The sequence below is a fragment of the Condylura cristata genome, unplaced genomic scaffold (genome assembly GCF_000260355.1).
Source record: "Condylura cristata isolate star-nosed mole 26May11 unplaced genomic scaffold, ConCri1.0 scaffold00015, whole genome shotgun sequence".
Lineage (NCBI taxonomy): Eukaryota > Metazoa > Chordata > Mammalia > Eulipotyphla > Talpidae > Condylura > Condylura cristata.
In genome coordinates this window covers 2210701-2224203 of record NW_004567116.1, presented here as the reverse complement: position 1 = coordinate 2224203, position 13503 = coordinate 2210701, and the positions used below count along the sequence as shown (strand labels likewise).

Here is a 13503-nt window from a genome sequence, read left to right as displayed (position 1 = left end):
CGCCCGGCCTCGCCACGGCTCAGCAGCCGCTCGAAAGCCGCCCTGTCGGCCGGGGCCAGTCGCTCCCAGAGTCCCGATAGGCCGCCGGGCGCCGGGCCTGGGCTCGGGCCTGCGTCCTCGAGTTCGTCCTCGGTCTCACGTTGCTGTCGCAGCCTGCGGAGCGCGCCCGCCAGGCGGCTGGGCGAGGCGTGGCGGCCGCGGAGCTCTCCCAGCACCTGGTCGCGGTAGAAGTCCTCGGCGCAGGTGCCGTGCGCCCGGTAGCAGCGCAGCGAGCAGTAGGGCACGTTACAGCGCGGGCAGGTGTAGCGCGCCGGCTGGGCGTCCCCGGCCGGGCAGAAACCGCACAGCCCGGCCGGCTCCATGGCAACTGGCGCCCTGCACCCCGCGAGCGCACGCGACCCGCAGTTCGACGGCTTCCGGCGCTCCTCGGGCACTTCCGCCTCTCAGGGACCGAGCGCTCCGTCAAAACTTCCCGAGGACACTCGGCAATTTCCGCTCCCGCGGAAGCCCCGCCCTGCGCGGTGGAGGTAGAGCGCTCGAGGGCCTCCTCGCCAGCTCGCCCCCTGGTGGCTGCCTTGTAACACTACACAGCACTGCATTGAAATGTGGTATTTGCTGATCTAGGGCCACACGAAATAGCCTGAGGCCTATGGGAGCCGGTGACCGGTCCCAGTGCAAGGGGCAGCCATCCTACCAGGGATCAGAACAAAGGGACAGTTAGGATGAAATAAAGACGGGGTTCCCAGGGATAAAAACGTGACTTATACTGAGATAATACAAGCAGGGCAGGAGGTGGGCTTGGGTGTTATTTTCAGAGGTGCCATGTGTAGTCTTCAATCCTCTGCGCGGTTTAGCGTTCATCAATCCCATGCTAGTAGATTGTAAACTCCCTTAGGACAGGGCCTCATCCTTTTGCTCAGTGTTTTTGGGTGCCTCGTTTGGAATTTGTATTACAAGGTTGAGAGGACTTGGAGAAAATCAAACAGCTATTTGTTGAAAGTTGCTTTTCTCTTAAGAGGGGAAGTGCCCCTAGACGTATTTACCTACTGAGATTTAGACGGCTTGGCTAACCTGGTCATTTTTGGCATTCTCTCCACTTGCCCCTCCCCTTCTCAACTAGGACCACCCACCTTAACTGCCAGCTCTCAGAAAAATCAAGAGAAAATACTAGATCACAAGTCACCTCACACAGGGTCCTTAAAACTCTTCCATGTACATTTGGACACAAATCCAAACTTCTGTCCATGGTTGCCAAGACCCCACAGGCTCTGCCATCTCACCCCCCACAGGCTACACCATCTCTTTTGCCAAGTCAGCACTGGACTGGCTCCAATTTCAAGGCTCATCATTCCAGCTTCCCTGGGATAGTGTCCAGTTACCCTCCTTTTCCCCTTTCTTCACAGCACTCTGCTCACTTTCCTTGAGGATCTGTCACTTCTATTTAGTTTTCATACCCTTTCACAAAAATCACCAGTGAAATGAAAGCCAAAGGATTTTCACATTATACAGCAGCTGATCTAGTTTTGTTTTTTGTTTAATCCTTTACAGCAACAGATAGCAGAGATTAAATGAGCAGGGCAGCCAATAATGGAATAAGGATCCAAACTCCAGGCAGTCAAAGTCCAAGGCCTGTCTCCCACCATTGGGGAAACCTTGAACATATCCTGAGAAAGGAATTTCTGAGGACACTGATGAAACAACTCATCAAGAATTCTCAGTTTTGACTAAATTGCAAACAGACAGTCAGATTGCAAACCAGGTCAGAGGTACCAAAGATATCAGGCGAAGCTAGGGCAGACCAGACTCCTGCACTGGACTCCACTGAGGCCACAACTGGCAGCTGCCGACATATTTACTCAAACTGTCCTTTTCAAAAAAAAAAAAAAAAAAAAAAAACAAAAAAAAACAAAAAACCCCCACCACAATGATTCCTGCTATTCGTCTCTGAATGAGCCAACATAAATTAAGGACTTGAGGTGATTTATTGAGTTATTTAGGATTGGAAACTTTCCCAACTCTAAATCCAAAGGTTTGGGAAGTGGTGAAAGAGTATTCTTGTAGTTTACCACCTTCCTTTCCCAAGTCAAGAGCCCCTGCTAGGAAACGAGAGTCCTCACTATTCTTGCGGTGGATGCAAATGAAGAGAGACAAGGTGACTGGGTGGAATGGCTTTATTAGAAAGCCAAGGTCACAAAGACTTAAGAGTTGGCATTGGGGCCCTTCTTCTTGCCAAAGGTGGGCACGACATTGACAAAGCGCCGATTGTACTGCATCCGCCTCTTGGCCCGCCCAGTCTTCTTCTTTTTCTTCTCCTGTTTGGCCACCTGGGAAAAGGGAGGCCGATCAGACTCTGGGCAGTCTCTTTCACACCTCCCATCAGCTTCATCTCCAGGGAAGTCAAGGACCTTGACTTAGCTATATTAGCTAAAAGCTAAGCCCAAAAGACACCACTAATACTTACCTTGGGAGTCTGACCTCTCACTTTCCCAGCACGGGCCAGAGAACCATGGACTTTACCTGTGGTGGGAAAAAGAGAACAGCTAGCAATGAGGAGAGCAAGAAGGCCCCGCAGAGTGCAATTCCGCTCCCCCACCCCAACTCAAGCCTTCAAGGGCAGGCTGGACATAAGAAATGAACAAAACTGAAGTAACTTCACCACTGACTAAAATAACTTAAAACATGATAACTGGCCTCAGCCTCAAAGCATCTCTCAAGAACCTACTCTGAGGGTAAAGGGAAATAACTACCTCTTACTGAGGTGACATCCCACAATCATAGGAGCTTACTGGCAACAAAGGCTAAGTCTCCCCAACTCACCTCCCAGCATGCGGCCGGCTACTTCCAGAGTGGTCAGGGCCTCTACGCCGCACTGGCCTAGGGTAGCCCCATCCTCAAGGGGAGTGCCTGCCAGGAGCAATACTTGGTCCTCCGGGGCGATGCCCTCCAGCGAGGCTACTTGAGCCTACAGGGGAGAATAAAGCTCATAAGCGGTCTCCAGGGGGGTGAGGTGTTGAGAACCCGAGGATGGGCGTCAAAGAGCATGACTCTGCCTTACCTTGATCTGGGCGACCGTCTCCCGGCCGGTCACCTCGAGGGTGTGGAGCTCCTGGGCGCGGACAAAGAGCTGCATGTCGGCGACTGAGAAAAGAAAGGCTTCTGTAACAATCGCTCCGGGAGAGAAGGGGTGGGGAGTGGTGGGGCTGGGAGATAGTCTCCCCAGGGTGGAGGTGGTCGGAGGATCTCACGTGGGCAAAGGCGGGTCTTCCAGGGAAATCGGGGGGACCGAAGCCCGACCCACAGAGCAGCCCCACTTCCATTATGTTGCCCGCGCTCTATGGTATCGCTACCAGTCGGTTACTCAGCTCTCCGGAACCAGCCGCGGCCCAAATCTTACCTAAGAGCGGCTCCAGCTGCCGCTACCGCGAAGATGGAGTCGGAAAAGAGGAAGGAGCTAGGGCGGGCACGTCCTCGCCGACTCCTGCGTGCTACGTCACTGTAGAGCGACCGCGACGATCTCGTCTTCGTACAACCCTAGCTCCGCCCCTTTACTTTGCGCATGCGTATATTTGGCCCAGCAGTTGCGTGCCGGAAGCGTGGAGGGGGCGTGTCAGTTGCGCGCGCAGATTAGCTTGAGTAGGCGGTGCAAGATGGCGGCGGCTGTCTTCCTGACTGCGCTACGGGGCCGGGGAGTCGGCGTCCAGCCGGCCTGCGTGTTACGGTACCTGGTGAGAGCGCGAACCTCGAGTCAGGGCAGAGGACTGGGCGGGAGACTCCTTGTAACCCTGGCAAATTTTAACTAAGGCCCGTCTAGTGGGTACCACGTGTCTGGAGCTCAGATACAAGATTGAGGTGTCGGACTGGCGCGTCGGAGTGCGAGGGCTGGAACCCGGCCGGGGGTCCACCTGCATTAGTCTGAACTTGGGTGGGGCCTGCACAGCGTCTCTCGCTACCTGTCTGAAGGGGAAACTGCCCTGGCCGTCGGGCGACACTACTTGGAACCTAAAGGTCCCGGGTATAACCTGTTGGGAGACGCGTCCGAGAAGGATCTTCTGCGGAGGACTGAGAAAGACTCCGGAGTGTGACTTGGAGTCTTGGCTCATTCATGGAGTGGGTAGACTGCTCACTAATGGCTTTATTTTTCTTCAGTGCAAAAACAGGGTAATGCGTGTTTTGACTCGTTGTAAGTGAATACCCACGCAGCGCTTGCGCAGTAGTGTTGGTGCCCTAGTGAGACTGGGTGATGTTCCGGGTAAGGGAGGGTCCCATTGTATGAGTGGGTGTGGAAAATCATCGCGGAAAACTATTGCTGAAAGATCCTAACGTAAAACTAGAATATTTTGGTAGAATGTTCAGAAGAAAATGAATTATTTAAACTCGTTTCATTTTATTTATGCATACAAGGACTGGGGTGTAGGCCAGAGGATGAGGGTGAGGAGGGGGGGAGAGGATTCACCAGAGACAGACTCGGGGCGGAACAGGCCTACGGAGGAAGTACACTGCTGAGGGGAGCAGTGGGCGCGTCAGGAGAGGTCTGCTGTGCCCTGTGGGTCACTCCCTGGCTGGGGATGCAGTGGCAGTGGATGGCTTTTTTGTGCTGAGACTTAACCCCTTGCGCCACCAAGGAGGCCCTTCAGAGGAAAGTTCAGCACTGGGAAATGCCATATTGCAAGACTTCTCATTTGAGTCATACAGAAATTCTGAGCGAGGACTCTCGGCAAATTGAAGTCTGGTGCTTTTCTAACTCCAGCCTTTGATTTATGCCATTCTCTCTGCCTGTGACGATTCCCTCTGTTTACTAACCCTGCCCATCCTGTAGTGGGTGGGTGAGCTGATAAGAGACTTAATTTTATTTTTGTTCTTGCTTCAGAGCCAGGCCCAGGGACCTCCCAGTTACCCCAGCTTTGTGGAGTCTGTGGATGAATACAAGTTTGTGGAGCGCCTATTACCCCCCACCAGCATCCCCAAACCCCCAAAGCATGAATGTTTACCCACTCCAAGTGGCTGGCAGCCCCCTAGAGGTGAGCTGGGTGATGGGGTTGGCTTGAGGCTTTTGAGAAACATCTGCCCTCCTCAGATGAGAGTCTGGACTTCCAGTGGGTTCAGGACTTGTTGAGGCCCCTCAGGACTAGTATCTGCATTGTGTTCACTGACCCCCTCTAGCCGTGCTGCCTCCTATACAGGCAGAGTGAGGCACAGAGAGCTCCGAGAGTTTGAGTTCCCCCAGCCTGGCCCCCAGGGGCTCTGTGACATAATCAAGAACATAGCTTGGCAGTCTGGGTCCAAACTGTCAGTGTGACATTGAGTTAATCACTTAGCTTCCCCCTGGCTCAGTTGCAGCAAAGTGACAGGAACACATAAAGCACTCAGTAACCACTGGACACAGTGGGCTTCATACTTGTTCTCCCCCCCACACACACATCCTCCCAGGATATCTGAAGCAACACTGACTTTTATAAAGGGGACTTGTAGGTTTGGGTAGGGCTTCATTATCGTTGGCAAAAGGCCATATACATAAATTAACAACACTCAGTATAGAGCCAGGCATGTGGTTGTGTTCAGTGCTGTGAGTCCCCACCTAGGGATTGACTTAGCCTCTGGAACCAGTGGAGAAAGGCGAGGATTGGCCTCCAAGGATGCCCCAAAGATTCACAAAGATGTGACCCAGACTTCATTTCTGCTTAAAGATTGGTGCCAGACCCCGTGCTGGGTCTTGGGATACCAGGGCGAACAAGCTGTCCTGGCTCTGACCCTAGTGGAGTGCAGGTCCTGACCTGAAGTCTGGAGATTTTGCTTTTTGGGTCACTGCCCCACTGCAGACTGGGGTGCAACCCTTGGCTGCAGTGGGTTGAACCCAGGGGAAAGGCAGCTTATCAGTGCCTCTGTCTCAGACCCCCCACCCAGCCTGCCCTATTTTGTGCGGCGTTCTCGGATGCACAACCTCCCCGTCTACAAGGACATCACACATGGCAACCGGCAGATGACCGTGATCCGGAAGGTGGAGGGGGACATTTGGGTAAGTGGATGGGTTGGGATCTGATCTGACCCTTTCAGGCTGAAGCGATGGGAGTCTTCTAGAGAATTTCTGACCAGCCTGCTTTGTTACTCTTGCCCAGGCCCTGCAAAAGGATGTGGAAGATTTCCTGAGCCCACTGCTGGGGAAGGCACCCATCACCCAGGTCAATGAGGTGACAGGTACCCTGCGCGTCAAGGGCTACTTTGACCAGCAGCTCAAAGCCTGGCTCCTGGAGAAGGGCTTCTGAGGCCCAGCTGAGCAGCCGGCATGACCGTATCCCAGACTGGAGCCTGGGGGATTTCAGGAGGGAGAGGCTGGTGCCCAAGGAATAGGTTGCAGGACAAAGGGCTGGTGCAGAGGGAGAGCTAGTGGCTTCAGGAGTCAGGCCCTTCCACACAGGGGCCGGCACTGAGGGGTCCTGAACACTGGAGACCCTCCAGGAACAGCCCAGCTAGTGACAGCAGTGGCTGCATTCTGCCCTCAACCCAACTATGACCTGTTCCGGCCCCTTGAGGTCAGTTACTCAGGCTCCGAGGTTGTTGATGGCTCTTTGCTGGAAGCTATCAGCCGAGGTTGGGAGGCCCCTGGCAAATGCATGGGACACGGTTCCCCCTCAGCCCTCACATGCTCATGGCAAACATTTCTGGGTCTGTGTTTTTGGCCAGACCTGACCTGGTGGTGGCAGTAAACACTGAGGACTCAGACATGGGCCCTGAGGGCCTTCCGTCCTAAGCTCCAAGTCAGACTCTGGACTCTACCCGCAGAAGTGGAGGGCCCACGGCCTCTGTCCTGTCCCGGACCAGAGCTTGCCTGACTGGGCTGCCGACTCTGGGGAGTTCAGGGACTAGCTTTGGCTGGTCGACCTTCAAGGCTGTCTGGAGCTCCTAGCAGCGCCCCCAGGGCCAGCTATCCCAGCTCACCCACCTCTGAGGGGCTGTACAGGTGGAGATGCTGGCCTTTCACCTGGCCATCCCATCTGCCCCCGCCAATGAACCTTTACACCTTCCCCAACCCTGGAGTTACAGCCCCCCTGGAGTGGAGCAACTTGGCCTGGTCATCTGCGGCCTGCAGCAGGCACTTGACCTCTTTGGGGCTCGATCCTGGAAAGTGGCTGTGCCTCCCTACTGGCCGACCTGTAACCAAGCCCCGCCTCCTGGAGACCCCAGGCCACCTCCAGTCTGCGACACCAACCCCAGCAGTTGTTAATGCAAGTTTTTATTTGGCTGTATATACAATTTAAGCTATTAAAATTTGTACAATATTTACAAATTAAATAATCATCTGAAACTGTCTCCAGCAACTCTGTAACACAAAACTGAGGGGGAAAGACTTGGGCAGGCCGCTGGGGCGCCCCTGGCCCACCTGGCCCAGAGCCTTTCTAACAGGGAAGACCAAGAGCCTGGCGCTTCTCTTCCCTGGGTTCAAGCATTCAAAGCCCAAATTTAATCCAAAAGACAACAGCAAGGAAGTAACTCCGACTCTTCTAAACTCAAGAAAAGTGCCGAGAGCTGAGAAGCGGCCTTCGGTAGGTTCTGGGGCTTGCAGTGGTTCAGGAGCAGACGCACGCGCCCTCGGCCTGCAGTGAGACTGGGCAGTGGCTGCTGGGTGAGACCAGGCGCAGCCTCACCTAAGACAAACTGCAGGGGTCTGGGGTGAGGGAGGGCAGGGTCCCTCAATGCTGCCCACCTGCCCCCTCACCCCCAGGCACTCCTTCCCCTGAGTTATGTAGTTGCCAGTAAGACGTGGAAATGCCACAGGGCATAAAGGGGACAGCCACCACCGCAAGGGCTTCTGGGTTGACAGGGCAAGTAAAGGAAATCCGGTAGCAGTCTTGGTGGGTGGGCCAGGGAGCGAGCCCCTAAGCCGCCTCCAGCCACACTCGAGAGCAGGAGCTAATACTGGTCGGCATTGCAGCAGGCCTCCAGGCCGTGGGCTCAGAGGGCTGCCCCGCCCCCAGAAGGGGGCGAGGAGGGGGCTTCTCAAGAGGTGGCGCCTCCACCTTCCTGGCCCCAGCAGAACCCAGGCTGAGGGTCGGAGAGCAAGGCCGGAGCTGACCCGGGACCCGCACGGCGGCCGGGCTGTTAAGGGCGCAGTCTTCCGGGCCTCGGGCCTCTTTCCACCCGGCCTGGGGATGCCGCCACCTCTGTCTCAGAGTTGGGGGCTACTACTCCCTGGTGCAAAGAGAGGGAGCTGGCACTTGGTGGCAGGACGCGATCCAGCGAGGGCTGCTTACGAGAGTGGGGGCAGGGGCCAGGGCTGGGGCAGTGTCAGTGGGCAACGGGAGACTCCAGCTTCTGCAGGCGCCGGCGGCGGAGTTCTGCTGCGTCAGGCTCCCCGTCCTCGGGCAGCTCCTCGGTGCCCACCGACTCAGGGGCTGGGGACAGGGGACAGAAGTGGGACCCAGAGACGGGGCCCTTCTCCTTCCCCCCCAGGCTGCCCTAGCCTACCTGGAGGCTTCTCAGGTTCAGGGGCAGCTGAGGAGACTCCTGGGGACGAGGTGACAGCCTCCGAGCTGGGGGAGCTGGTGGAGGTGGCAGCCACAGCTGTCGGGGCGCTTTCCTCAGTGGGGCTGGTGGAGGTGACAGGCCGGGGGGGCCTGGGAAGAGAAGGGACAATGGATCAGGTCTTGGCATCAAGGGAGGTGGCACTTGGCTGGTCTCGCTGAGCCCTGCAGGGCAGGGTCCGCCAGCCGTGCCCCACAGCCCCGTGGACACAGGCACGAGTCGCCCTCTGTGCCAGACTGAAAACCCTGCCTCCCCCCTGCGGCCGTGCCCACTGTTAGGGCACGGCGTCCGCCCGGGCGGGTCTTTACACGGGACCAGAGTCATGGAGCGCTCAGCCGGGGCTCAAGGCTCCCTCCAAGCCTGGGTTGTCCCTGATGGCTGCCAGGCACCTTGTACGGTGACCTGTGCGTAGGAATCAGAACACCTGTTCAGAGAAGGTCACGTCACGCAGGTCCGGGACTTGACCTTGGACCAGGCTGGCGCCAAGTGACTGTCTTCTCAGGTCAAGGGCAGTGACTCAGTCACAGTGCCCACTGATGCCACATCCCACATTGATGCTATCTGCTCAATGATGGCACGGAAGGTTGTGAAAATACAGAAAAACGTGAGGGACAAAACTCAAGTCAGCTCTCTAAACACTACTGCTTAGATGGATACGGGCCTTCTGCAGTGGGGGGAGAAGGGCCCCAAGAGGAGACCCGGCTGCCTCAGGGAGGTGGCCTGAATCGGCAGGTGTCACAGGGTGGCAGAGGAGACCGCCTGAGGACCAGGGCCAGCCTCCGCCCCCCGCCCGCCCCGCACACGCACCCCAGGGAGGCGAGCACAGTGAGGTACTGGTTGATCTGCAGCATGGCGGCGTCCAGCAGCGTGTGGATGTTGCGCAGGCTCTGCAGCCGGGCCTCCAGGTGCTGCCGCTCGTGGCCCTCTAGCGCACGCAGCTCCTCAGGGGTCAGGCCAGCAAAGCCGGCGGGGGGCACGGGCATCGGGGGGAAGGCTGGGGAGAGGCAGGGGCTCAGCCGGGGCTGTGCACCCTGGCACCCCAGGCTGCAGCACGCCCTGCGTCACCCGCTTACCAAAGGGGGGAGGCAGCGGCATGCCCATCCAGGGAGGCGGGAAGGGGAAGCCTGGGGTGGGGCCCGCCTCGGCGGCGGAGCCGGTGGCCTGGGTGGAGGCACCAGCTGTGTTAGTGGCTGCTCCACTGGGCCGAGACAGTGCTGAGGAGAAGACACGCTCAGTGAGGGCTGTGGGGCTCTGCTTCCAGCCCCCCACTCCCCGCTGTCACCATGCCCAAGGCTCACCCGCACTGGTGGACGAAGGGGCTGCAGCCTCTCCTGAGCTGGGGGGCGGCGGGACAGGTGGAAAAGGGCCCATGGGGGGCCACAGTGGGAACATGCCTGGAGGAAAGGGGGGCAGGAGGCCCTGGGGAACTGCAGAGAGAAGACATGAAGGTGAGTAAAGGTTTAAGCGAGACAGACCCAAACGGCAGGCGGGGGCTTGGCTGCTGGGTGCTGTTCCGTGCGCCGCAGGCCCTCGAGTCGGCAGGCCGCGGGCCGGGGTCAGCGTGCCGCTTCCCAGCCTGCGCCCTCCTAGGCCCCAGCTGCCCTCAGCGTTTCCCACACCAGCTGGGGCGAACACTCCCCAGCACGCTGGATGATGAACAAGGGTGGCACTCACAGTTGGGGGGCTGGGGCAGGAGTGGAGGTGGGTGGGGGGCAGGCGGAGGCCCCTGGTCCGCAGGCTCGGGGGGTGGCGGGGACTGCGCAGGCAGAGAGGCCCGCAGGACGTCCATGCGGCAGGTCGGACAGGTCTGCTGCCGCTGGAACCAGGAGCGCAGGCAGCTGGGGGCCCAGAGCAGGCGCCCGTCAGCCGGCGCCGGGAGGCCTGGCCCCCAGAGCTTGTCCCGGCCGCCCCAGGCCCACCTGGTGTGGAAAATGTGGCTGCAGGGCAGTCTCTTGGCGCCAGTTACCATCTCTTCTCGGCAGATGATGCAGACGTTGTCCACGGCCTGCAGCTCCTCCGGGGTGGCGTCTGGGTACCTGGGCAAGCCCGGCCAGGCCGTGTCAAGGCCACGCGGGGGCCGGGGCACCGAGGGCAGCGCCGGGGGGGGCAGCCAGGAGAGCCCACTTACAGCGTGTTCATGTTGCGGATGGCGCGGCGAGACATGATGGCATCCGTCACCGCCTTCTTGAACTGCCTGGAAGGACCCTCAGGGTGAGTGTGGCAGGGGGGAGGGAGCAGGGGCGGGCCGGGCCGGGGCTCACCTCATGGCCAGGTACATGGGCCGGATGGCGAAGAGCGGGAACGTGTGCACCTTGATCATGATGGTCATGAAGGCCATGTACAGCAGGACCTTGATGAAGCCTAGGAGTGCAGAGAGCAGCAGTGACGGACCCTGCGAGGCAGGCGGGCCCCGGTCCGCCCAGGGCCAGGCCGCCCTCACCTGTGAACAGCTCGGTGTAGAGCATGTACACGGCCTTGTTGTCCCAGGGGTTGTCGCTCTGGAGGTCCACGGAGTGCAGCACGTACTTGATGAAGATGGTGAGCACCATTGTCATCAGGATGGCGTACTGGGGGTGCGGGGGGACGTCAGCACTAGCCCCGCCTCACGCCGCAGCTCTGCTCCCCCAGCAACTCTGCTCACTAGCCGGGGTCGCTTCTCCCCACTCACTAGACCTCGAAGTTCAAGCTGCTGGTGGGTGAAAAGCCACCAACTGGCGCTTCACTGCTTTGCAGATTAACAGATACAATGCAGGTGCCTGCACGGGGCTCAGCTGCGGTCACTGCACACACTCCCGCCCCGCCAGGCCCAGCTGTCCTGTCCCTCCACAGCCACCTTTCCTGCTGCAGGCTTCTGGGCAGCCTTCACTCAGCACCACCTCACAGGCCCTCTTTCCGGGCTGCCCCCACCCTCCTTGGAGTCAGCAAGCAGCAGCAGGGCGGGCCTGGCTGGCAGGCTGGCGGCTGGCCCCAGAGCAGGTGCTTACAAGGGTCGGCTGGCCGTGCGCTGCGACTTCAGGCCAGAGCTCCCGACCTCCCAAGCCAGTTTTACCTCAAAGCCAAACACCAGCTGCACAGAGGCCCCACGGGTCAAGATGCTGTGATAGGCATGGCTGACGAAGAGGAAGTCCAGGACACCCAGGAGGCACATCAGGGCTGTGGGACACCCCCCAAGTGGGGGTTTGTGGGGTCACTCCAGGTCCTGACAATCACTTCCTGCTCCAATACAGCTCCCACCCACCAGCCCACGGTGGCCCGAGCCGTCTAGCTGGGTGGGCACACTTCATTGACCTTGGCCCCCTGGGAACCCCTCTTCTGCCCAAGCTCCAGGTGAAGGGCCAGAGCTCTGGGCCCCAGCGGTTGAGAAGCCCTGGGGTGGAACAGCACAGAGACGATGCAAATGAACTTCCTAAATTATCTTTCCTGTACAGCTGTGGGCTGCAGGGCCGCCTGTGCGTGGGGAGAGACTGCTCATGTTCCAGTCCTCCAGGGTCTCTTCTCCCTCCTGTACCCTTCTCTCCCCTCCCAGGAATCCCACTCACAGACAATGCGGCAGTGAAAGAGCCAGGAGATGTTGGGGCTGCGTTCCATCTGAGGCAGAACAGAGAGGGGCCCATCAGGAAGGCTGGGGCTCTCCCCAACCCTTCCCTGCTCCACGAGCCAGCCCCAACGGTCACTCTCTGGCCACCGTCTGCTCTAGAGTACCCTCAAACCAACTCACAAAGTCCACGCGGTCCTCAGCCAGCCAGTGGAAACACTTGAGGAAGAGCAGGAGAGTGAAGAGTGCCACAAAGCGGGGACTGAAGTCGTCCCGAAAGACAGTGAAAGCCAGACATGTCTCAGTGACAGCATACCAGGAACGTTCCAGAAGGTGCTGGAGGTTAAACAAGGGACGATGTGGACGTTCTGCTTGCCCAGTACCCTCCCCTCATCTTTGGGGCGGCAAACATCTTACCTCCATCTCTGCTGCCCTCAGCTGTCCAAAGAACACCTTGCCCATCACCTTGCCCAAGAGGAAGACAAAGACGAAGGCCTGGATGTACAGGACCTGGGGGGTGGGAGGCAACGGTCTGGGGTTTGCTCTGCCGTAGACTCTTCATTCAAGGCCCCCACATCCTCCCGACAATTCAGTCGAAGCAAGGAGGCCCGTGGCTTCCCTTCTACTTACCTGACTTACCAGCCCCACCCCTTCCCCGCCTTCCCTCCCAGGGAGTTCCTTCCTGCCCAACTCACAGCCATGCTCGGGCTGGACTTGGTCAGGTACACCACCGTGGGGTAGAACTGGTGCTTGAGGTAGTAGGCATGGGCCACCACGGCCCCGGTCAGCGCCATGCTGGCCGCCATCATGACGGCCGTGCGGAACATTGCCCTGGCCTGGAGACCTGCAGGGAGAGGAAGAGAACGGTGCTGGGTCACACCGGTGCCAGCCCGGTACAGTGCCTGAGGGGCAGCGGATGGGAAGCCGTCCGCCGCGTCCTCGCCCAGCAGCATCGCTACCAGATGCTCCCGACCTCACATCTCAGCACAGGGCAGCTCGCTGGGTTAAGTGAGCGCACTGACGCAAGGCCTGGAACCTGGGTCAGCCCCGCTTCAAATCTAGGGCTCTTTCCACACTGGCAGCCAAGCCGCCGCCTCGAGGGAGGCGATGAGAGAAGGCGAGGCTGGAGGAGGGGAAACTGCCACCACTGCCCCTGAAGTGACGGGGCCAGGAGCAAAACTCTCCAGCAGCTGGAGCGGGCGGCCGGGCCGGGAGAAGCCCGGGCGCTGGGGGGCGCCGGTGGCCGGCGACAGCGCGGGTGGCAGCTGGGCCCGGGTGGGCAGCTGGCACGCGCGCCCTGCGGGTGCGAGCGGGGAACGTCAGCCTAGAACCTTGCGCCCCCCACCCCCCGGGGCAGTGTCAACTTGGGGCGCCCGGGAAACGGCCGGCCGGCAGGGTGCAGTGGCAGGACAGGGAGGGGCGCGCTCGCCCGCGGCCGCGCATCGGGAGCG

General features: G+C 59.2%; 4 protein-coding genes across 5 annotated transcripts in view; 1 reads left to right on the top strand and 3 right to left on the bottom strand.

Moving 5' to 3' along the window:
- The window catches only part of ZNHIT2 (zinc finger, HIT-type containing 2), a 1352-nt gene extending 937 nt beyond the window's left edge, over positions 1-415 (bottom strand). The window contains exon 1 of the mRNA XM_004683354.2: positions 9-415. Coding sequence (XP_004683411.1) covers positions 9-362 — 354 coding nt within the window. The 5' untranslated portion in view covers positions 363-415. The remainder of the gene's footprint in view (positions 1-8) is intronic.
- Positions 416-2153: 1738 nt separating this feature from the next.
- FAU (Finkel-Biskis-Reilly murine sarcoma virus (FBR-MuSV) ubiquitously expressed) lies at positions 2154-3495 on the bottom strand. The gene is made up of 5 exons (XM_004682638.2): positions 3395-3495; positions 3056-3138; positions 2818-2962; positions 2462-2517; positions 2154-2324 (listed from the first exon to the last, which is right to left on the bottom strand). The coding sequence occupies exons 2-5, from the start codon at positions 3128-3130 to the stop codon at positions 2199-2201; spliced, it is 402 nt and encodes a 133-aa protein (XP_004682695.1). The 5' UTR covers positions 3131-3138; positions 3395-3495; the 3' UTR covers positions 2154-2198.
- A 117-nt stretch (positions 3496-3612) lies between these two features.
- On the top strand, positions 3613-7303 carry MRPL49 (mitochondrial ribosomal protein L49). Its single transcript, XM_012725521.1, has 4 exons — positions 3613-3725; positions 4868-5018; positions 5889-6013; positions 6114-7303. The coding sequence occupies exons 1-4, from the start codon at positions 3648-3650 to the stop codon at positions 6258-6260; spliced, it is 501 nt and encodes a 166-aa protein (XP_012580975.1). The 5' UTR covers positions 3613-3647; the 3' UTR covers positions 6261-7303.
- A 92-nt stretch (positions 7304-7395) lies between these two features.
- On the bottom strand, positions 7396-12896 carry SYVN1 (synovial apoptosis inhibitor 1, synoviolin). Of its 2 annotated transcripts, XM_012725520.1 has the most exons (16): positions 12748-12896; positions 12470-12562; positions 12236-12388; positions 12057-12105; positions 11567-11670; positions 10958-11084; positions 10779-10878; positions 10646-10711; positions 10437-10553; positions 10192-10355; positions 9816-9944; positions 9591-9731; positions 9325-9511; positions 8461-8609; positions 8247-8387; positions 7396-7650 (listed from the first exon to the last, which is right to left on the bottom strand). In XM_012725520.1, the coding sequence occupies exons 1-15, from the start codon at positions 12877-12879 to the stop codon at positions 8281-8283; spliced, it is 1818 nt and encodes a 605-aa protein (XP_012580974.1). In that variant the 5' UTR covers positions 12880-12896; the 3' UTR covers positions 7396-7650; positions 8247-8280. The 2 variants fall into 2 exon arrangements, with proteins under 2 accessions (XP_012580974.1, XP_004682694.1); XM_004682637.2 differs by having other exon boundaries at positions 7396-8387.
- Positions 12897-13503: the final 607 nt, after the last annotated feature.

Coding starts and splice junctions, on each gene's coding strand:
- FAU (XM_004682638.2), bottom strand. CDS start 3,130: ATGCAGCTCTTTGTCCGCGCCCAGGAGCTCCACACCCTCGAGGTGACC. Junction 2,518..2,817: donor AGCCGGCCGCATGCTGGGAG/GTGAGTTGGGGA, acceptor TTCCCACCACAG/GTAAAGTCCATGGTTCTCTG. Junction 2,325..2,461: donor TGAGAGGTCAGACTCCCAAG/GTAAGTATTAGT, acceptor CCCTTTTCCCAG/GTGGCCAAACAGGAGAAGAA.
- MRPL49 (XM_012725521.1), top strand. CDS start 3,648: ATGGCGGCGGCTGTCTTCCTGACTGCGCTACGGGGCCGGGGAGTCGGC. Junction 3,726..4,867: donor CCTGCGTGTTACGGTACCTG/GTGAGAGCGCGA, acceptor TTCTTGCTTCAG/AGCCAGGCCCAGGGACCTCC. Junction 6,014..6,113: donor AGGTGGAGGGGGACATTTGG/GTAAGTGGATGG, acceptor ACTCTTGCCCAG/GCCCTGCAAAAGGATGTGGA.
- SYVN1 (XM_004682637.2), bottom strand. CDS start 12,879: ATGTTCCGCACGGCCGTCATGATGGCGGCCAGCATGGCGCTGACCGGG. Junction 9,512..9,590: donor GCCGCTGCCTCCCCCCTTTG/GTAAGCGGGTGA, acceptor GCCTCTCCCCAG/CCTTCCCCCCGATGCCCGTG. Junction 8,610..9,324: donor ACTGTGCTCGCCTCCCTGGG/GTGCGTGTGCGG, acceptor TTCTCTTCCCAG/GCCCCCCCGGCCTGTCACCT.